The sequence below is a fragment of the Nyctibius grandis genome, chromosome Z, assembly GCF_013368605.1.
Source record: "Nyctibius grandis isolate bNycGra1 chromosome Z, bNycGra1.pri, whole genome shotgun sequence".
Classification (NCBI taxonomy): Eukaryota; Metazoa; Chordata; class Aves; order Nyctibiiformes; family Nyctibiidae; genus Nyctibius; species Nyctibius grandis.
This window is the reverse complement of record NC_090695.1, coordinates 64,054,396-64,078,102: the sequence shown is the minus strand read 5'-3', so window position 1 is coordinate 64,078,102 and position 23,707 is coordinate 64,054,396. Positions and strand designations below refer to the sequence as shown.

The following is a 23,707-nucleotide window of genomic DNA, read 5'->3' as shown; positions in this document are numbered from 1 at the left end:
AAGCTCCTGCTGGACTGAGTTAAACAGTTTGCTCTATTCCACAGATTGATTTGCTTAATCTACTCTTGTACGTCAGAGTCATAGCTGCTAATGTCATCTAACTGAGGTCCAGTGAAGAAAACCACTGTTGATGTACAGCCCCCTAAAAGTAATTACGGTTTTGGATGCATGTTTGTGACTCTGTACCAAAATGATGATCAGAGAAAGAATCAGCGGGGGCAGAGCACAGGAAGGTTGACTCTTGTTTTATATAAATCAATGTGAAATCCAGTCTCTGCTAGGATTATGCAATATGGGAGGAAACCCAAGGGAATAGTCACCATACATTTTTCAAGAAAATCAAAACAAGTAATTTTTTTATTACATCACGATTTTATTTAAAAAAATATCTTCTATTTGAATTCATCATGTAAAAAGCTCCAGTATAAACTACAAGCTGTTAAAATGTCAGTTCTCTGATATTTTCCATAAGGACATGGAAAAAGTGTCTACACATGACAGCAAATATTAATCTTCCTTGCTCCAAATTTTGCTAACTGCACAAGTGGGAAACTGGCTCACCTCCTCTAAACCTTAATATAAGGATGTCTTAGTCATTGACTGATAAAACTGAAAAGGATGATAGCATTATTTATAGCTGTCATGGTTTAAGGCTGGGCTGGCTATTAAACCGGTGGCAGACGCGCTCTATTACAGAACCACAGAATCACCGGATAGTTAGGGTTGGAAGGGACCTCTGGAGATCATCTCATCCAACCTCCTGCCAAAGCAGGTTCCCCTCCCCTCCTGTTAATCCTCCTCTCCCCTAGAAGGGGAAGGAAAAGAGGAAAGGGAGAGAAGTTAAAACAGTTTTAATCAACTATAATAATGAAAAGAATATAATAATAATAATGGAAATAATTAAATATATACAAATATATACAAAACCAAGATCGAGCTCTCCCGATGTCAGTCATGTCACCACCGGCACTGCAGGGCAGGCTCCAGGAAGGCCCAGGCTGGGCCCAGCGATGGTCGAGAGCTGGATTCAGGGATGCACGGATCGGGATTGGGGGCAGCAGGAAAACGGACAGAGTCCTCTTCGGATGCTGGCCATAGCAGAAGGGGGCAAGACCCTCGTGATCCCCCCGCTTTATACTGAGAATGACGTGTATGGGATGGAATACCTTCGTTGGTCAATTTTGGGTCACCTGCCCTGTCTGCTCCTCCCTGGAGGTGCAACCCTTCTACGGCTTTCACTCATAATTAGTGACGAATTCAGCAGTGACCTTGGTTTCTCTAGGAAAAAGTACAGCAAGAGCCTTTCTGCATAACATCCCTACTGGTACCTCAGCGATAACTACAAACTTTGAGCGTTATCAGCCCTAGAAGCAGACACTGTCTGCAAAGCATGCAGTCAGTTTCAGAAAGTGCAGTTACTTAGAAGCAGCTTAGCTGAAAGTAAAAATCATGAAAGGAAAATTGGTCTGGTTTAGCCTAAACCAGGACAATACCTGAACTGGATACTTTCATGAATGCTTTTTGCTTTGCTACGGAGATGTGTAAGCTTACCTGTAATTCGGTTTTCAATTTCCCCTTGCATCTGGAGGGAGTCCACATAAATGGTCCTGTTTCCAATGATTCGTGCACACGCAATTCCCCTGTATGGCTGACAGAACCCATCTTCATGGTAATCTTCTCTGAAAAAGACAGGTTAGGATTTTATAAGCAAAAATCTAGCTGTCCCCAATGAATTTTTACAAAATATATTCTTATAAAAAGAGAAAACCCCAAAAGACTGTAAATCTGAAATTGTTCCATTCCCCAGGTGCAGCTTTCTCCTCCAATTTTCTCTGCACTACCTTAGAAGTATTAATGAGGCACCCTGTAAATAGCTCATTAGAGAAAGAAGTAAACCAAAACCCAAGATTAATTTAAAAATCATATGCTAAAGTAACGAGATTTGACAGATGAATCTATTAAAAAGCTGTTAGACTGAGACAGCAACATAGATCTTGTTACATGTCCCCATGCGGTTTTGGCATCTAGCTGTACTCAGTACAATTAGGCAAAGAGTTGTTTTTTTTTTCTCCCACCTCTCTTTCCCTTTCTTCATTTCCTGTAGTGAACAGCAGAAGAGACCTTGCCAAGATTTAATTAAAACATGGAATAATTTTGAACTCTGAATTAGGTAAACAGAATAAAAAGTAATCAAGGTTTTAACCTCTTTTCTCTTTACTCAGAGTCAATGCCAAACTACTTTTCCAACATGTATCTTGATACATTTTTCAATTCAATGAGATTTTGGGCCAAATTTTACTCCCGTACATCAACATAAATATTTTGGCACAAAAGCACTAGTCTAAAGGCTCAGCGGTTCAACACATCATCCCCAAAGCCCCAGTAAAAAATACAGAGCTGATCTGTAGATCGTAGCTGTCTGAGCACTGAAAAGGGACTTCAGAGTGAGAGCACTCTCAGAGTTAATACCCAGTATGCCATGTGTTTCCTCTGGCACGGCACAGCCTCTGTGCTGGGATTCACTAGCCTGATGGATTCACATCACATCATTCATTGCCTGACGGATTCACATCACATCATCCATTGCATGATGGACAAAAAAGGCATAAAACATAATCTGGAGAAACATGACTCTAGCGTAATCCTAGGACACCCAAAAGCTTAATCAGCTTTTGCAACTAAACAGTCAGTTCAAAAGTCTGAGGTACCTCTCCCATACCAGCGATTTTTGAAGTATTACTTCAATACTCTTCTGCACTTTGTACTTTATTATCTTTGGATATCAATACCCGTTTTGGTCACCCATGTTTCCACTTCTCTTACAAATACTTCCACCCTTCCTTAGCATGCCACATGAGCAGGACAAAACTGTCAGTGAATATGTGTAAAATCACACAACTTCAGCTGGGCCAAATCAGCACGAAAACCTGCTGCCTGACAACAGCCAGCCATGAAGAGAACATCACCCAACACCTACACAGTGCCAAGTGCAGCCCTTTGTTTCTGATATCTTATTCTGTCTTAGGAACCTCTTTTCAATTTTCCTGCGCTGTGTCTCCCTGATAAAGTTCATCTCTTCAGGGAAATGTTACCACTATTTCTTAAAGAATAAACTCTTTGGCAGTGGGAAGTTGGGCAGGAGCATCCATACAGTGTAGCCAAAAGCTGGAACCATCGATCACCACTCAAGCAGCATCTCTCGCTTTCCCCCTAGAAAGACAATGACTTAACACGATCCGATCCATTACACTGCTGCTAGATAAACCATAGTGATATGAAGTGTCTCATGTTGTCCAGAGCTGGTCTTTATTTCCTACCACGGTACAATTGTTAAATATTCACAAAGCAACATTTTGTCTACAAACTCTGAAACAAGTTCTGCTTCCACAAAGATACGTAAGTTTTTTATTATGGTAGATGAAGTAAAGGAGGAGTCTTTCAGGATCAACTAATTCCTGCAGCGAAATTCTTTCACTCTCATAACAAAACCTCTGATTTTGCAACAATTGCATCATGCCTGAAGGGACAAAAATATCAAGCATTTTGTCTGTGCCTCTTTTATGATCCTTGACCACCTCAGCAGGAAGTCAGCAATTCCCATAAGGAGCTGAATGAATATGAAACCCCTATTTGACCTTCTCAAAAGTAAATTCATACCCCTATCCTGCAGAACAAAGTCTGCAATGTATCTAACTGAAACTGTACTCCACACTTCAACTCTCAGTGCAGGACTCTCTGGCCAGAAAAAAAAAAACAAACTATAAAAAATGGCACTCCAAACAGCACGGATTTGGTGACAAAAGCAGTGTGATCTCTTACTTAGCTCAGTTTATTTATTTTTGTCAAGAATTTCTAAACACAGCTTAGATACTATATATATGCACATATGCTCCCCTCTCCCATGTTATAGTCAACTGCTGATTAAACTGAACTGGATATGACCATTACCATGGATGCAAGCAAAAGTAAACAGTAACCTGATGTCAGATACTCTGACAGAAACTGGGCTGTTATTCTACGTACATCTTTGTCAGGTCAGGCAACTCAATGAATACAGTTTGACTGGTACTAGTGATCGAGGGGACAAAATTATGTTAGTCTTCTTAGGAAAACAGTTGATTTCAACAAAGCTGCAGAAGCGGCAGCACTCAAGAGTCTTGTTACAGATTACTTTTTCCCTTGGCTACATGTACACTCAACACATGGCAAAACATCCGGAGCAAAAAGCAAGCTAAGGGGAATCTGATAAAACAGTGCAGGAGTGGCGTCATGCTCAGTTCAAACAGGAGTCTTTGGAACCACCTGTGGCTTTGATTCGTGCTCCAAACCATATGCCAGCAATTCAGTTGCTGATCAGAGCAAGAGTTAAAAGCTGCTGAAAACAGGCAGAAATACTGACTCTTCAATTTCCTGCTGCTTGAGCTGTAAAGTCTGCTCTGATCAAGAACCCTGGTAAAAAACAGAAATCTGACTCTGCAAGCAGCATCCAGAAGAGTTCAATTTGTTCCGCTTGCAGAAATCTTACAAGCTAACCGCCATAGGTACTTTTCTACCTTTGTTCTTTATTGTTTCTTTCTGAATGTTTCAAGATGGCATTACCTTTTCTCAGTATTGTTTTTCTTCCATTTTTATATAACTTTTTTTTTTACAAAACAGAGTCAGGAACATCCTAATTGTTAACCTTCTTTTTCACCATTGCTGGAGGGCAGTCTCAAAGACAGTGCAACTGGAACACGAATTTTCTCAGCACTCAATTAAAGTGGAGTTAAGGTATATTCTCCTACTGAGAGAACTCTTCTCCCAGCTACTTGTCAGTTGTTTGACCAGAGTTTGGATTTAAAAATAAAACTGCAAAGAATCTGACTAAACAGGCCCTCTATTGCTAAAACCCCAACTTCCATTTCTTAGGATGAATGCCATTTGTTTTCCAGGCCCATAAGGTGATCTTCTGCCAGAATAATAAGGTTAAGAACTACCCTTTCTAATATAAAGCTAAAGCAGAGAACTTTTTGTTTCAGGCACGCACCAAATAAAAACAGAACACTGATACTACTTTTATGTACAACATGGAGTGTCTCTAAGATTGACCAGGCTTACAAGGTCTGGAAACATCTTGAAGAACCACGCACTGATAAGACATTTACAAGTTCCATATCACACATGCACTGCACCACCTGATTAAACACAGTCTGCCTTCAGGTTTGTGAGTAGAAGAAGTCTGTATGAAATGGAAAATTAACCAAACAAGCAAAGTAGAAGAAAGATGCATGTTCAGTGGTACTGTGCGAGTTGAATCTCCTCCCACTGACAGAAACTGTAAGTTCCAGGGACATCTGGGTCTATCAAGGAAGCACTGCAAGAACCAGGTGCCTCTGAACAGAAATCAAACCCAGCATGCATGAACAGGAATCTCTCTAGATGGAGGGCATGCAAGAATTCCATAAGGTAGACATCTCCTCTAGAAGTATATGGGAAGACTTCTAGGCATACTGCATGTGCTACAAAAACATACTGAACATCTCCACCTCCACTCTCGCGTTAAGCATTACTTCGATTATACCTGTGACACAGAAAGAACATTGAACAAAAAACTACAAAAGAAAATACATAGGAAACAAAGAGGCTTTTCTTAATGGAAAACCTGAAATGTTGAAAGAATACATCTCGGCACAATACACTGTATCATATCTATGTAACACAATCTATTGTGTGCAACTGTCACAGCTGAACAGTCCAGAGGGCATACGGAAAAAAAAGTCCCAGTAAATAAAAGGCAACCGTGGAAACTCTGTTCAATACTAAAATCACCTTGTGAAGCACATAAGTCTGATTAGAGCTTTCAGTATGTATTTGGTGCCCCTGAAAACACAGTGAGTGCAGACCTAGTAGTTTTGCTGAAAAATAGAGAAAACACATGAAGAAATAACAATCTTTACCAAGGGTTCATGAAGGCCATTCTGAAAGCAGAATTGAGAGGTACTAGATATTTATTTGCTAGCACAATACCTTTCTTCTGATTGCATCCCACAAACTTAACTCACAAAGACAACAGAAACTTGTAAGCTAATTCTGTTTTCCTGAAAATAGAAAAGACACAACACTCTGCATCAGTCATAAAAAGAAACTCAGAAATCCTCTAGAAAACTCAGAAAAACTTTTTTGATTGAATACATTAAAAAACCAAGTAATTTAATAATACTCTATCAACCTACCCTTGTAATAAAATAAACAAAAATGTTATTTAAAATTATAATTTGAGAACAATTTATTTTAATATATTAAAAAAATAAATTTAGAAGTTATTTGGAGGGATACTTCCTCGGCCTACACTTCACCAAAGTAAACAATACTAAGCCAATTCATAGAATATAACAGTATATTCCAGAAGCTAGTTTTTAAAAAAAAGATAGTAGAAACCTGTTACAGCAGTTTCCCACAAGCAAACTAAGTGCAGTTAAAATTTCCTATAAATTTTCCCACGGCAAATAACAAACCTGAAGTTTTGACCCTCTTTCATACTGTCCACGGATTAACAGCTTTTAATTAAAAACTGTTGAATACTAAGAGAGGATATTAGGACTTCCCCTCATTCCATTACAAGTGGAGTGGGAAAGCAAGGAAAAATGTACAGAAAACCACAGTTAGACAGTGACAGACAAAGGAAAGGACGAATGATTTATGTCATCCTATTTGCTATGGGTAGAGAAATACAACATTTGGTATACCGTCACCTGTCTTGTGGGAAAGTTTCAGAGTTTTTGACAGCTACAGCTTGAAAACTGATGGCAGAAGCTATGTAAAGAGGATGATTATAATCGACAGTAAGATCAGAGGGAAAAGGACAGGTATCATATTTCAGATTATGAGTTTACTTAGCCCGGTGTGTGGCTACCTCATAAACATAAAGCACACAAGTTAAATGACCTGCAGTACAACAAATTAAAGGAATAAAGGGTTTATGTTTAATCAAAGAGAGGCAAATCACTCTGACTTGTGGGAAGGGCATTATAAAGGGCTGCAGTAAAAAATCAGGAATTTCTGTTTTTAATATACACATGTATTCATGGTTTGTTTATACTGCATCTCAAAATCAGGACCTCTTACAATCTGGCACTACAACCCTTGTAATTTGTTACCCTTACTCTTCACATGTATCATATCATAGCGCTGGGGGGTGAACTCAACTCACAAGGAGATCACTTTTCGATGGCTAAAATGAGATCACGTCTCCAAATGTGTCACAGGTCACAGAGAAGGTCCAAGAGAAGAGAAACATACTACCCTTGTCATATGCCAAATCACATCTATAAAATTTGCCTCCTGCCAAAAACATAGCGAATTTATATTAATGTTACTATAGAAAAACACTTGGTACTTTTTGGTCAGGTTTGTATATTTACCTTTCAGGGAAAATATAAAATAAAACACTCAATTTCTTGTCTCACAATGATTTAGAATTTGTCAAGACTGCTGTCTTTTAAAGTAAGAGTTACAATAGGCTATAAAATCGTTCCTTCTCACAGGCCTCCTGTTGTGCACAGAAGATTAATGGAAGTTTCACTACTGACATTCAAGGCAACAGAACTGGGGTATAAATATTTGATGGAGGAAAAGAAAGGGATTTTTCAAAACCAGTATTGCCTGAACTGTTACTATTCATCCATTGAGAAGGGACAGGCTAATACCAGGTGCTCCTGAAACCCCCCATAACTGCTGCCCGTACAGGGCAGAAATTCAGTAACATGCAGAAATGGGTTGGAGGTTTTAGTGAAGTTTCCAAAACCCAGGTGTACAGGAAAAACCTCAAAAAAAAACCCAAAACCACAAACCAAAAACCAAACCCCACAAACCACAAAACAGCAAAAAACCCACACCTGCACATCTGTGTCCTGTCTGCTGAAGCCAAGAAGAGAAAGGATGGCAGGGACAGCTTCACTGCTGCATCAGGCCCCTGCCTGGATGGAGGCACCCTGCACCCATGTCATGGGAGAAGGCACAGGCTTCCTGCCCTACCTGTTTCCATTCTCTGAACAAACAGTTTCATTCTCTGACCAGAGGTTTATCTGCAAATAACCCACCTTTCCGGCACATAAAATCATTTGTTTGCACATCTTCACCTGCATCTAAAGATCAGTGCTCCTGGGATATCAGAAAATACCCATTGAACTAGTTAACACCTCAAAGAGAGGTGTTAAAGACACAAGAGGGACGTAAAAACTTTTCTCATACACTAAAGGAATGTAATAAAAAATAGTATCAGAAAAGAAGGGGAGTGTTAAAATGTCAAAAACTAACAGGCAAGGGAATTTGTATAAATAGTCATAGCTCAGTTGAAGTCAATGGACCTATGACAATTTACACTCACCAGGGATATGGCCCGTGAATTTTGCTACCAGATGCTCACTGAGTGTAACAACAGACCCCAAAAGCAAGATTCTCTTACAACTAGCATACAACTTAGAAAAATATTAACAAATAACATTTATTTTTGTGCTTTGTATCTGAAAAGTAGCACATAACAGAATCCCTAAAAAAATGTAATTAAGTCACATTTACTGAACAGAGCAACGGTGCTGTGCTTGATTTGGATGTTTATCTGCTAGTTCCTAAAAAAGTACATTGTGAACTGAAACTCCAGATTCAATGTCTAAGTTCAGTAAAAAATAACAGTTGATCTTTATTCTACTGGTTCTACTAAACGATGAATTTGTTAATGTTAATCACAGGATTTGAGACATCATTTTAAGCCATGTAATAGATAAGGCAATTAATTGAAATATCACTGGTAAAAACACAGCTGCAAATGGACTTAGTGTTTGTGACAAACTAGAGAAAAGTTGTTTGTCGAACAGCAACTTGTAAACAACAGCGTTAATTTTAGCCTATTGCAATTAATTCCACAACAGATTATAAAATAAGTATTTTTAAACACAAAACTCAAGCTTCAAAGTCTGTCTGTAAAACATAGTACAAATAATGTTTTAAACATATATTCCGATGTTACCATGAAAGGAGGATGCTTTTAATGCAAGGTATTTAAAAAGCATTTAAACGCCAGAAAGAGGGAGGACATCAATAGGGTTTAAGCATGTGCCTTCACTGAATCATGAACCAAATTGTTCTCTCACTAGGCATTGCCTTAAATGGGTGTCAGCAGTCTTAGCTGAGCTGTGTCCTTGCTAAAAGATATCACATTCAATTATTTAAGTGGACAAAATCAACGGAAAATGGTATTGCCTTCCTTTCTTCCACAGAATCATCCTCCATCATTCCTGTAACAAGAAAAACACACAACCCTCACTAGCAAAGATGTAGGAAAGAACCAAACGTACAAAACTGTGGCAGGAGGCTCACCAGATAACACTACATGCTGCTGTGGTTTGACAGTATCACAGGCATTGACGTATTTATTATTGCTTTACATATTTAGAAAAGGCTTCAGTGTACCAAAAAACTGTTGCTGTTCCCAAGCACAGTAATCACATATAGAAGTATAGACACGGGTGGCAGGATGGCTCTTACTACAGCAACCTGGGTAAAACAGTAAAAGAAGCAAAGCTAAACAAGGACATCTACGTCCCAAATTTCTGCAAGGAACAGAGTACTATGCCTGAAGGTATAACCACCCATAATCCTCTGATTACCACATGTAACTTCAAACAGATAATCTAATATTACTTGTACCTATAAAGTATCGCAATTTACTCAAATGGCATTTTTGTAAATTCTCCCTCTGCTTTCATAGGTATCAGCATGTTGGGATGAAATCTTGAAATCAGACGAGTCAGCTGGCAATTCAAGGAAGGCTGCAGGTCTGTTTTGGTGAGTGTCAGATATTTTTAACAGAAACTTCTCTGTTACAACCAGGGTTACTGAAGAATTGGAAAAAAAACCTTCAGAAAACTAATTTCAATGTATGGGAACACGGACCTGGACATGCAGCATCATGCTCACCAAAGAAATCATTACGAGTCTCCCTCCCCACCCCTTTTTCTTAAGGCAAGTTATCCCTCTCGGTGCGTTACGACTGTCTAATAAATTATCTCCCTCTGATATCTCCAACGAAAAAAAGCAGGGCCAACAAGCCCTGCGAAGAGCCTCTAATAAGCAGTTTCCTATTCCCCCCACTGCCAGAGGAAAGCAAAATTCTTCACTTTTCACAGAATCACAGAATGTTAGGGATTGGAAGGGACCTCGAAAGATCATCTAGTCCAATCCCCCTGCCGGAGCAGGATTACCTAGACCATATCACACAGGAACGCGGCCAGGCGGGTTTTGAATGTCTCCAGAGAAGGAGACTCCACAACCTCTCTGGGCAGCCTGTTCCAGTGTTCGGTTACCCTCACCGTAAAGAAGTTTTTTCTCATATTCATGTGGAACCTCCTGTGTTCCAGCTTGCACCCGTTGCCCCTTGTCCTGTCAAGGGATGTCACTGAGAAGAGCCTGGCTCCATCCTCATGACACTTGCCCTTTACACATTTATAAACATTAATGAGGTCACCCCTCAGTCTCCTCTTCTCCAAGCTAAAGAGACCCAGCTCCCTCAGCCTCTCCTCATAAGGGAGATGTTCCACTCCCTTAATCATCTTCGTGGCTCTGCGAAGTGAGAGTCAGTGATTACCTACAGTCCCTCCAGTGATTACCTACAGTCCCTCCTACAGAAGCTGCTCCTGTTTGTGTGGGAGATGCTCAGTTGCTTCAGAGGAGGACTACAAGTCAAGTGGTCTCAGTGCAAGGGACTGAGGCCACCCTGCAGGGACATAAGAGCCCAGTGAGCAGCGTGCCAAACCCTGGTAATGGTCTACCTTACTGGCTGTCCTCCAGGGTTAATCTAGTGGAAACTGCTGGGTCAATACACAGCACAGCTGCTGGGTCTTATTGCCACTTGAGTCTTTCACCCAAGGGAAAACCCACTGCAGGCTCTGGACCCACACAGTGTGATGGGAGCGGGAATTTTATCCTTCCTCCTCCTGGCTAGCCCCCCTGATACACACAGGTCAACTCCAAAAAGGTCTTGGAAGAGTCCACCAGCTGAAAATGTCACTATAATCGCTGTCGTATACAGGTAGCAATAAAACTGGTAGGGGGCATCCTAGGCAGCCCAGGGAGGGCTTCAGTAACGGGGCTGCCAGCGCCTTGGGGTCAGCACAGGGGACTGAGGGCTCTACCAGGGCTGCTGTGCTATGCCAAAGGAGGGACGCGACTGAGCAGGCAGAGCTAAGAGGCCATGTCGGCTGCCCATGGTAAAGCCGTCGAGGGGAGAAAGAAGGAGCGACGGGCAGCTTCGATGGCTGCGGTGCCATAGGAGGGAGGGAGGGACATCGGGCCCCACCAAGGGGGCTGGTCCGGGGATTGGAGTCCCTTCTCAAGCCTGGAAGTGGGTGAGAGAAGGGCAGCCCACCCTGCGCTGGGCTGCTCTGACCTTGCCTAGCACAGCCCCCAACCCTCTCCATAAAAGCCACGAGGCATAAGCATGACATAATAAATTCTTTGAAAAAAAAATCCTTAAAGTTTTCAGGTAGATATTCATGCGTTGTGATTTACATAGGCATATTTTATGCACGAACAGAAAATTTCATGTCACTGTTCAGTTCATTTAAATCCACTGATGGAATTTTATATGTATGCCAGGAAGACAAGTACGAGGTAGAAAACCTTGAGGGAAAAGAAGACTAAGAAAGCATGGTCAACAACAGCCAGTTACATAAATCCAAGGAGAAGGGGGAGTTACAAGAAAGACAAAGGAATAGTTTAAAACAAAAAAACGAAATCCCATCGAAGTGCTTCAAGCTTTCTGTTTGGTGTTTCTTTCTTGAATGATGGGAAATACAGGTTTCCTGCAAAGTACTTTGTATCTTTTCAGTAAAGATTAAAAAGTTAAGGCATTTTTGTAAAAAAAAAAGGTCAAAACCCATTATTAATTAAAAAATGTTTCAGAATTAAAAACGTTTTAACTGACCATGCCATAAAAAAATGTGATCACTTATGAAAGTATCTGAGCAAATGAAAAAATGAAAATAACTGCACTGGTATAATTTTTTTTCTGCTTTCTTCTTTTTTTTTTTTAACATAACAAAGGTGGCTTTTCTATTTCAGCTACCACAGAGATTATACATCTGATAGCAGAGAGCTTTGTAAAACAGCCAGAAACTATCATAGCATCAGCTATAAATTGGTTACGTAATTATATGTACATGCAAGTTGTTCATATTCAAAGACTTTCACAGAACATTTTTATTAAAGCTACAGAAACACCAACTATCTATAAACATATAATACTGAAGTGTCAGTTTCACAGTAATTTTTCCAGTCTTACAGGAAAATTAGCATATTCCATTTATCAGAAAACACTAGCATGAACTAAATTACTTCTTTAAAAACATCTAAGCAACAATATGAAGCACTTATTAGCTTCTCTTTTACTTCTCATGGACACAATATGAACCAATTATTCTACACAATGTTGCAGAAAGTTACAGTTTCTGCATACTTCCCAATGTTAGAGGCTGTTTTCATAGCTGTTCTTAACTTTGTAGAATTTACTTCAACTGAAATTTTCCACAGTCCAAAGCTTTGGAGGTGGTTTGTTTGGGGTTTTTTTTCCTTCAAAAGAAATGTTTCAGGTGTTTCAAAAAATTAGGCCAGAGAAAATTACCATTTTTCTCTGCAGGAAAAAGAAAATTAGAACCCAAAACAAAACCACCACCAGGAAAAGGAGGAGCCATTTGGTTGTGATGCTATCATGTTCCCTTGCTATTGAGCAGACACCTGAGACTTGCTGGAACATACCTTTTGCTGTTCCCATGAAACACTACCCAAATTTGTCCAGCCTTTACGTCATTTCCATCTTCATGTACTCAGCGCAGCCTATGAGAACGTCGCTGATACATTCTCCAAATACCCCGTGTCTACAGCAAGCTTCGCAGACATGTGTGAGAAAATAAAACTGCTTGGCACCCTTGCCAGGGCTAGTGCCTAAGGTTAATTGAGGCAATGTTATGAGGAGTTTGCTGAGGGCCCAGGAGGACAGGGGCTATGGAAGTGGGAGGAAGAGGCAGGTCAGGGATGCACAAAGGCTCTACCACCAGGAAAGCACATGATCCCCCAAAATCTGGAGCAAAATCTAATGTTTTTTGTGTCTCACTATTTCTTTCCATCAGTAGATGAGTAAGTATGTTTCTCCTCTTCTGGGATGGTCTGTACTGAAGACAGCAGTCTATTATTAGTGCTATCCGCTTGTCGGCTGGCTCCAGCAATCGAGGTCTGGGTGTTAGGGCTAAGGAATCCAGAACTCATGAAATAATTCTGGTGTACCAACATGATTCCGCATAACAGGATTGTTGATTTTTTCCAAATTAGGAAGATTAGCTTTTTCTGCACAGGAAATTCTATGCCAGTTTCAAACAAAGCCTCTGGAGTGCTCAAGAATTAAACAGACACCCTTCTACTTCAGCCACCAGAAGAGGGTAGAAATGAACAACCTTTGGCTCTGCAGCTACCCTTTGTTGGGGCTGGGGGCACACCACCCTGAACACGTGAAACTGCTGGGAGGCCTGGGTATCCATCAAGCCCTCAGCTAATCCCACATGATAATTTCCCCTTACTTTTCCTCTGCTTAAAACCACTTACTGAATGTTTATCAGACCTCATTTCCAAAGACTCTGCTCTTCTTTTTTTTCCCCTTACTTATAACCAATTAATGGCTGACTATCATATTTTTTCATTTAAATCTTCCCACAATATTGTAGTGGATACTGCACTGTATCTCAGGCAAAGCAAAATAGCTCACACTCCAAAGTCAGAGTCGTAATTTATTTTCAGATGCCACACACATGATGCTATCCAAATATTATTAGCTTGATGTGCTGTGAGTAGCAATTGTACCAGCACCACAGCTCCATAAATGAGTCTAATCGGGCTTAACATTAATAATCTCTTCATGAATCAAAACACGTAGAAAATTCAATTAGGAAATAAAATGCTTCTCAAAGTTTAGCGCTTCAGCATTTAGTTCTTAATACTTGAAAATAAGATCCTGTATATACTGGTATATCTGTGATCACTTGTTCCACATTCTTGCTGGAGTGCATGAGTCGTGGAACTATTGATTTTGTATATGTTTTTGCTTTGCTCTCTTCAGTCTAATGCTGAAATAAAAAATATGCTAATTACTACACACAGTATGAACATGCTACAAAAAGCTTTTAGCTTTGTGTCCTGGTTCCATTGGGATTTTGTTTCAGTTTGTGGCCAGCCACGGTGATCAAGGCCATTAGCAGTTAAATGCAGGGCAGCTGACCCAGGCTGGACCACAGGATCCTAAATAAAGGACCACCTTTATTTTATTAAATCTGTTTAATTTTAACCCAAGAGCCTCCTTCTTTTTCCCAATTTCCTTCCTTGGTTGGGGAAGGGACATTGGGTGAGAGAAAACTTGCTCCTGTTTAGCCCCTGGTGCAGGCTAAACGAAGATGCTTTGTTAAAACAGTGCACTCCTAAGCATGCCTTTGTTCCAAGTTTCAGATTCCTGTGTAGTTTAGCAGACCTTACAGTTAAGAATATGTTTTTATGTCACATGTAACATTTTATGGTTGGACTCAATGATCTTAAGGGTCTTTTCCTACCTAAATGATTCTATGATTTTATGTAATCAACAGGAGGAGTGCAGACTATCTTTTAACTTTCTTCTGTAATGTATTACAGTTTAAAACATAAAAGACTTGCTCCTGTGTGAAACAATACTTTCTTATACTGCTTGCTGCTGAGATAGGCTCTTTCTTATCTTGGAGGAAAGACAGACTCTTTCTATTTTGGGGATTGAGGTAACATTGCATGTGTTCCATAGGGAGGTATATGGTGCTCTGGGTGAAGAACTGGCTGAATGGCAGGGCTTAGGGGGTTGAAGTGAAGGGGGCAGGGCTCAATTCCAGGGCCAATGCTGTTCAGTATTTTTATCAATGATCTAGAGGCAAGAGTTGAATGCACCATTAACAAGTTTGCTGATGATACTAAACTGGGAGGTGCTGTTGACTCTCTCAATGGACAAAAGGCCTTGCAGAGGGATCTAGATTGATGATTGCCCAATGCTCCAATCTATGGCATGAAATTTAGCAAAAACAAATGATGGCTTCTGCACCTGTGACAGAGGAATGCCTAATACAAGTATAAATTGGGAGAGAAGGCGCTGGAGAGCAGCCCTGCTGAAAGGGATCTGGGGGTACTGGTTGACGTTAAGGTCACGTAAGTCACCAGTGTGCCCTGGTAGCCAAGAGGGCAGACCACATCCTGGGGTGCATCAAACACAGTATAACCAGTTGGTCAAAAGAGGTGATTGTGACCCTGGAGAGTGCCTCAGGTGATGGCCAAACCAGAACTGTACCATCAGATGTGGCATGCACCCTTTTTTGCCAGGTGGGGTGGGATGTTAATGCTGAGGGGTCCTTCTACACATGCCAGCTGCTATTTTGTTGTTTCCCCCGAAGGCAAGTGCTGCCCATCTCCAGGCCTCCATCTCCACAGCTGGTCCTGGGGCAGATGTTTCCAGCTGGGGGTCTTCAGGGCCAGCCCATGCCCCACCACTCGCCACCCAGGCCTGGCCTCCTCCTCACCGCACCCTCTGCCCCCACATCCCGGGGCTCTGCTCTCCTACCAGCCTGCACTGCTGGGTTCAGCCTTGCTATAGTGGCGCCCAAATCCCTCCTCCTGCTTGGAGTCACGACTGGGTGTTGCTCTCTGCGTCACCCTGGGGTCACACCATGTATTAATGGGCGCCAAGCCAGGAGCCCCAAGAAGTTCAACGAGGGGAAGCGCAAAGTCCTTGCCCCTGGGGAGGGACAGCCCCAGGCACCAGCACATGCGTCTGGCTGCCCAGCTGGAAAGCAGCCAGGGAGAGGTGACCATGCTGCTGCCCTCGAGCACAGGCTTTCTTCCTGCTCTTCCAGATCCAGCCTTGGCACTGGCATTTCTTCTCCTCCACTTGGAAAGGACCCATCTTCAGCAGATGCTCAGCAGACGGATGCCAAGTGACTGAGGACACGGGGTTTGCCTGGTTTGGAGAGAAGGAGGCTGAGGGGCAACCTCACGGCTCTCTGCAGCTTCCTGAGGAGGGGAAGTGGAGAGGGAGGTGCTGATCTCTTCTTCCTGGGATCCAGCAACAGAACGCATGGAAATGGTTCAAAGGTGTGTCAGGGGAGGTTCAGACTTGACATCGGAAGCCTTTCTTTACCGAGAGAGTGGTCAAACACTGGAACAGGCTCCCTAGAGAGATGGTCAATGCCTTGTGCCTGTCAGTGCCTTAAAAAGAGGCGTTTGGACAATGGCCTTCATAACAGACTTGAACTTTTCGTCAGCTGTGGAGTGGTTGGGCAGTTGGACTAAATGGTCATTGTAGGTCCCCGCCAGCTGGAACTGTTCTGTTCTATTCCTTTACCTCTCTACTCACTGCTTTGCAGTCTGGAACTGTTTTATTGGCGTTAAGCATGTGAAAATATTGAGTTTTTTCAAGGTAATTTTGAGAAACTGAGTCAGATGAAAGTATCAGGATTCCTATATGCAGGTCAACCTGCTGAGAGTGTCCCACCAAACTAAAGAGACTGATTTTCCAACTTGAAGGCAAGCATGGTGAAGCAGGCGTGAGCGTGCTTTCTGGACTACACATTGAATGGTTAGAAAAACCTGGGGTAGGGGAAGTATGTGTATGTGTGTGTGCACATATGTATAAAAAACAAATCTTCTGTGATATATCAAATATTGTTTGTGTCCCACCTAAAGTAATCCTTTGCCTCTTCTGTGTTATTATCGGATTGAAAAAAATGAGAAATGGGACACTTATGATTGACCTTTTTGAGGAGAATGAGAGAGACTGCTGATGAGACGTGCTTTTTGCAACCTTAGAGTAGTATTCCCTCAAATACTTCAGATTTTACACTTAACAGGAATAAAATTTTAAAAAAGCAGATCTCCTTAGTACATTTTCTTTCTCCTTTTTTTACAACAATGCCTTCTATCACTCTTAATGTTATTTAGTTTTGAATGGAATTGTTCAAATGTTATCAGTTTGTACCATCTGTCTCACCTTTTCTCAAGTACAATAAGTTAGTTGCATCTATAGATTGTCTGGCTTTTTCAAACTGAAATTGAAATAATGGAAATAATGGAAATAATACAAAACTAGGGAAAGATTAACCATAAAGCCATAAAAATTGAAAGGATGATTTATGGTGTGGTGTTACAACATTATCTCATTTTGCTAAATTACCTGTCATTAGAATAGTGTTCCTTTATCTTGGTGCCTAACTACAACATCCACCCTTTCCTTGTACGCGCTTAAGAGGCTATTCAGCATCCTAAGGAATGCTAATTAAACTCAATGTGGCATCAAATGCTGACAGGAAGTCTCAGGGACATATAACTGTCCTTTTGTATGACATACAATAAATACTTTGAAAGCCATTTAAGCTACTGAACGAAGGAGAGAAGGAGAAGGAGAGCGGGAGGAAGCAAAAGCAAAACAAACTAAAAGATCGCTGGTTATATCAGGGATGTCCAACAGCTGCAGTAGCTACTTGCCAAAAGCCCAATGGCCGTTACTACTTTGAATATTAATTTACATATGTCCTTAGATGGATTAACAAATGTCTTATTTCACTTGCAACTTCTTTGGTAGTTTAATACAAATTATTTCCCTGAGCTGTCAAAACCTAAGGCACCTACTGCTGATCTGGAATTTACTGGGAGAGGGAATGTTGGGGTCACATATTTACAAAGTCAGAGCTGTATTTGGCTGTTTGCTATTCATTGCACATCTCGGAGCTGCACCTTACAGCTTGCCCGATATGATAGCCTGCTGGCTATCAAAAACGTAACCACCACTCTGCAGAGTAGGAAGCAGGCTCTCCCAGCACACAGGCTGTGAGTAGATTCTCCCCTACAGAAACTATCAACTTCCTTTACTACCCACCTACAAGCAAAATTTCTAAATCCTGGAAAGCAGAATTCTTAGGAAGGAGTTTGTGTGCTTTGGTGTATTGCATGCTGTAGCCCCATACATAAATGCAAAGTGATAAGCATTACATTCATTACACTCCTTGATCCAACCCATTTAAAAGTACCTTGACAGTACTGCTAATCAGAAGTGGGAAGGTGCTTCCTCACATTTAACCCTTAATTGTAAGCGTAGACAGAAGTGTAAATAGTCACTTCTTCCTAAGATATTTGGAAACCTTGCCCAGGAGCAGGCAAGTCCCATAGGGTGCTTTCTTGTCTTTGCAATCAGGCTCTCTCAGTAAAGCAGTGCAAAGTAGCTGCATTACACAATAAGTCTCAGGGGCATTTGAATTATACAGTAGCACAAAGAAGGTAAAGCTTTCCTGGAGGTCTATTTTTAATCACCTTTGCATACGTTTGGCTTCCCTTTGGTTTTTGGGCATTTCTGAAAAATATGGATTAGTGAGCACAACAGATGATTGAAACTAACTATTATCTTTTTTTTCTATATTCCCTGTCAGCTTCTTTCCTTTGTTCTTCCCTTCCTTTGAAGGAAAGGAAAGAACTACCACTTGCAATAGTTTCCCCAGATAACAAGTTGCAGGAATACAGACACTTGTGTCTACTCCAGGATGCTATGCATATTAGTTTAAATACACATCTGGCTTTTAAAATTTGTCAATTTTGTAAGCACGTATTGAATTTCTACTTCTACCTGAATAATATAAAATGCATTAGATTGTTCATCCTTTATTTACTAGTGATTAGAAAATATTTAAGTGGAAGATAAAAGCTGAAGAAATAATATAGTGTGGGAAGAAGCTGGGATCTGGTGTGGTGCAAAGCAACCCAAACCAGGACTTCAACTGCTCTTTAACTCTGCCGTGAATTACACATATTCTAGATTTTTCATGAGAAAAAAATATATTTTTTGAAACACAGAAGTAAGATCAGGATAAAAAATTCGCAGTTTCCATTACAAGACAGAGGGTCAGCTTCTTCTGAGTGTACTCTACAGCTCTGGACAGACCAGAGTATAATTTTTAGTTATATATTATTTGTGACATGATATACTTAGGAGCCCTACTAAGATGTATCCTACATAGCTGGAGTAAAAACAATCACTGTACCGAAAAATGACACTCTAAAATAGATAAAAGAGTATGTAAAATGGTTTAGTGCAGCCTTGGTTTCAGTTCCCTCCTTCTACAAATTTCCTGTCTCAGCCTTAGTGACTATCAAAGGACATTTAAACCAATGGACCAAGAACCAGATCAGAGATTGTGGATCAAACTTCCCTGAAAGGAGTCCCAACCCCACACCAGGGTTAAATACAGCCTGCCCCACAACCTTGAAAGAAAAAAGGAAACTGACACACAGGAGCTAGGAGGGAATTACAGCATATTCCAGCCATATCCCTAAATTGGATTGCCAAGGAGCCAGGAAATCTGCCAAGGCAAACACATGCTGTTTAATGTAGATCAGCCCGAGATACTCTGTGCCTCAGTTCCTCATTCGTAAAATAGGAATAACAAAAATAGGAATGAGCCTAATGAGGAGAGAATGTACCCTAAACATTTTGAAGTGATCTGATCCCATAATAAAGGAAGGCAAAAAATTCCCAACATTGACCATCTCCATTTGATGTACAAAACATGGAGAGACAAAGGTTAAACAACTTGCTGCAAACACACATGGAGACAGGAGGACAGCTAGAAATTGAATCCAGACCTCTAAAATTACAGTCCAGTGTTTTAATCACAAAATCCTTCTTCTTCCTTGATTAAAACAGGAAACCAGAACACAAAGTATACACTTATTCTATAACTTCAGCATGTTACCACAAATATCATAGAAAAATATATATACTTCAAATATGGTCATCTCAGCCAAGTATATATTTTGATGAAACAAAAGGTGTGCATGTCGTTCTGGAGGAGGCCTATCACTGAACACCTGGTCCTCATGGGCCTGAATAAACACTGTAACTTCTGAGTTGAGACAACCTTGTATAGGTTATAAAAACATCTGTTCATGTGAATTCTAAGATAATCTTGTATAATTTACAAGATTAAAAGTGTTGTCATCAGTGGCTGAACTGTACTGAGACTAAAGAGGATTTGCCATGCTACCTGAGGAAAGGAGGCAGATATGAGTGATGCTGCTGTGTGACAGTAAGGAAAGTATACTTCCTTTTTAACATAATGTTGGGTACCTTTGGTTTGCCAGACAGATCCAGTTTACAAAACTACTTGCCGCCCACAGCTAATGTCTTTTACTTGGAAGACGCCAGCCATGGGCAGGGAGGTGGCCTCAGGGTGAAGTGCTCTGATGACCCACTCCTTTCCACCCTCTTTCTCAAGGCCACATACTCTGTTTTCCACCTTATAATTATGTGGAGACTTGTCACATGATGAAAAAGTACTTGCTCCCATCACAAAGCTGTATGAGTGCCCGTCACATCATGCAGAAGGTCCTCTTCACGGTCACAGAAAAGATGTGCTTTGGCTATATGATAAAAGTCATAGGATATTCAGACCCATAGGGAATAAATTGTCCACCCCAGTCTCAGGGTTCCTCACCAGAGTTTTAACTCAGACGTGTTACTAGTTTTTAAAGACATTCTGTCTTCTATTGTTTGAAAGAACTGGCTTTTTCTCAATCACAATTGCTTCATCACTTTTTTTCAATGGACTGAATCTTAAAATTTTTACCGTTGTCCCAAACTACCTGAAGAAAATAAGGCATGAGAGCATGCAAATTTATTCTGAATGATTAATACCTCAAAAATTCCTCCCCAAAGTTATGACAATTTCTACTTGATGATGGTGTTTCTACCCACCTGTTTCTCCTTCTAAAGGTCCAGCACACAGGCATCAGTCACTGCAAACTCAGAACTGATCTTAGTCAGAGTTTGATAAAACAGGGACTTAAAATTTCTTAGAAAGCCCAGTTCCCCTGCGCAGGGCTGTGGAAGAAGATGTTCACCTCCTGGCATCCTGAGCAGACTGCAGAAAGGTCATGTGGGGAAAAGTGCAGCACTGGCAACAGAGCCCATTCTGTTCACCTGCACTTGGCAAGGGCTGAGTTTATAGCTACTTCTTTCTGCCTGTACTGTGTTGTGCCTTCCTCACTTCTGCTAAAGCCTCATCAGATTTTCCAGAAGCCCTTAGAGCCCACAAACTGTCAGATATCTTCCATCCCAAGTTCCCTTCAAGGAGGCACCACTATGGCCACAGCCGTAATGAGAAATCTAAACAGCTTCAAACCAGAAATTTGCCTAATGGGTAAAGTTCAACCTAACTGTTCAATTCAAGAGGAAAATACATTAGCTTAGAGAACATGTAATCTTTTAGAATGTTGTTATCTTGTAACAGCAACACCTCTAGAAGGGAAGGCAACTGTTTCTGCCTTCCTACTCTTAGACTCCAAGAGATTAACATCTGTTGTTTAATTTTAAATCATGCCAAAAAAACATTCTCCAGTATTTGCTACCCATTTATGTTATCTCCACTCACTTGTACCTTTCTGAACTGACAGGACGTCTCTCTTTAGAAGGGCAAAAGCCAATAATGTTAATGCTAACGTAATAGCATTACGCAGTGAGAGAAAGAATTCAACCTGCTGGCTTGTCCTCTAGTAGGACAGTCTTCTAGTAGCACAGTCCTTTGGACAGCAAAGGCTGGTCAGAGACTAGTTTTCTGACTGTGTTATGATTTTATTTCCTTTGTAAATTAATTTGTACTAGCTAGTAACACTTTCAATAATTTTAATACTTTTGATAAATAAAGTAATTTGGATAGATTGTCTTTTTGCTTTTCTACAGAAAAATCCCTAGAAATTTTTACAGATATGGACCTTCACAGAAAATACAGACCTCTCCACCCTCTTAAAACAGTCCACACCAGTTTAAGACTATGTATTTGGTTGAAAATTTTTACTTTTAGATTTTTATGGAACTGTCTCAACTTCACTACCTGAAGGTCAGGGCCCTTTTTTGTACTGGCAAGTCTGACTGCATAATGCACATTTGATCTCTGGCAATCTTTAATTGCACATAATTTCTAGAAATCCACAGCAGAACACACGGACTGCATAAAAATACCTTGCTAGATGGTATCTACATAGGTAATGTTTTTTATCGCTTAATAATTCATTAGGTATACTTTTAAACCAAGTTACAATGATTTTAGGTTTCAGCGCTTCCACTGAAGCATGACTTTTTGGAAGCATTAATGCCAGGAGAAACAGCTCTCGGGTAGCTCAAGACGAGACTGTGCTGTGCAGGCAGCAAACAGAAAGAGCCCTTTGTTCCATGCAGGCTCCTTCCAAGCAGTTAGGTATTTCTTTCGCCTTTTGTCCCTTTTCCTCTTTTCTGGATTACAAATTGACCTGCATTGATTTTATACAAAATATTCAGTAAAAAAAATCATTATAAGTTTCTGAAAAGAAAAAAAATAATGTTGCCAAATTATGGCATTTTATTTGAAGGACTAGCTAGGAGGCATGGAGTAGAGGAATATGGGAACAATTGTGAAGCATAAGAAGGGAAAAAAAAGAAAGACGGTATCAAAAGGAAGAATAGGAACTTTGGAAAGGTGGGCAAAACCTGGTTAAGTAGGAAAGAGAAAAGAAAAATTAAACAGAGGCAGACATGCAATGAGGCAAAGATCTGTAATCCCTAAAAGCTCCTGGACCTCATATGATAAGTTCTTCACAACTTCTCTCTTGACCTTTGACCTGAGCTTCTTTTTCTCAAGTTTCAGCTTTCTCTTCAATCTAGAGGATATATTAAAAAAAAATCTACCAGCAGCATACTCTTCACTTCACCTTTTAGCAGCAGGTCCAAAACAATGATGGCACACTACTGCTTCCAGGTCCACTACCGACACCATTGGTACAAGACTGATTCAGAGGTGTCATAATCCAAATGACTGGATTTTTTTCTTTTTTTGGTTATTTCTTTCTTTATTTTAACTTAAGAGTTCAAAACCAGCAACGGATGCAGAGTTAAGCACTCAAAACCTAGGCAAAACCAAAATGAAAGATGGCTCAGGAACCTTAATTCACTTCCACTTCGGGGGATCATGTAATTAAGAAATATGTCACACAGTAATTTTTTTCACTTTATTAATTGGAATTTTTTAAATTATGTTGACATTTGTAAAATATTAGTAAGTTAATGCTCAGTACAGGAGAAGAGTTTGGGAAATACTAAGGAAACCAAAAGATATAAGATTAACTATTTATTTGCTCAATAACAGAAAGTGAATCAATGTAAAACTTGTTTCCCAGCTTTTCAGCTTGTGCTTGGAGCTTGCTACTCTTCAGTTGCATTTGAGAACTGTTCTTGGAACTTCAGTTCAGTGTTTCACTATGCATATTTCAGTTTGCTGTCTCTTGTACCAGCCTCTACCTTCTGTTCTCACAAAAGATCAGAGAGCTTCCTGGTATCTCACTATTTTTCTCCTTTGTAGAACAGATGCAAAACAGCTTTTTAAAGTGCTGTAAGATCTGAAGTACAATTTCAGTGGTTACAAAAGTGATCACATTTTTTTGTATTCTTTCATGAACAGCTGTTTTCAACCTTCAATAGTTAGCAATCAATTTTAAGAAAAATATGAAAACTTGTTAAATCCCTATAACGCTGAAATCCTTGCAATTCATTTACACTTCCTGTGCATACAAAATACAAGAATGTGTACCACGTGGTATTATTTTT

At 40.4% G+C, this 23,707-nt stretch overlaps 1 protein-coding gene across 4 annotated transcripts in view; it reads right to left on the bottom strand.

The window, feature by feature from the left end:
* ROR2 (receptor tyrosine kinase like orphan receptor 2) overlaps nt 1-23,707 on the bottom strand; it is a 168,900-nt gene that overhangs the window by 11,519 nt on the left and 133,674 nt on the right. For all 4 annotated transcript variants that reach the window (XM_068423614.1, XM_068423616.1, XM_068423615.1 and 1 more), the window contains exon 5: nt 1,552-1,679. In XM_068423614.1, the coding sequence (XP_068279715.1) occupies nt 1,552-1,679 (128 nt within the window). The remainder of the gene's footprint in view (nt 1-1,551; nt 1,680-23,707) is intronic.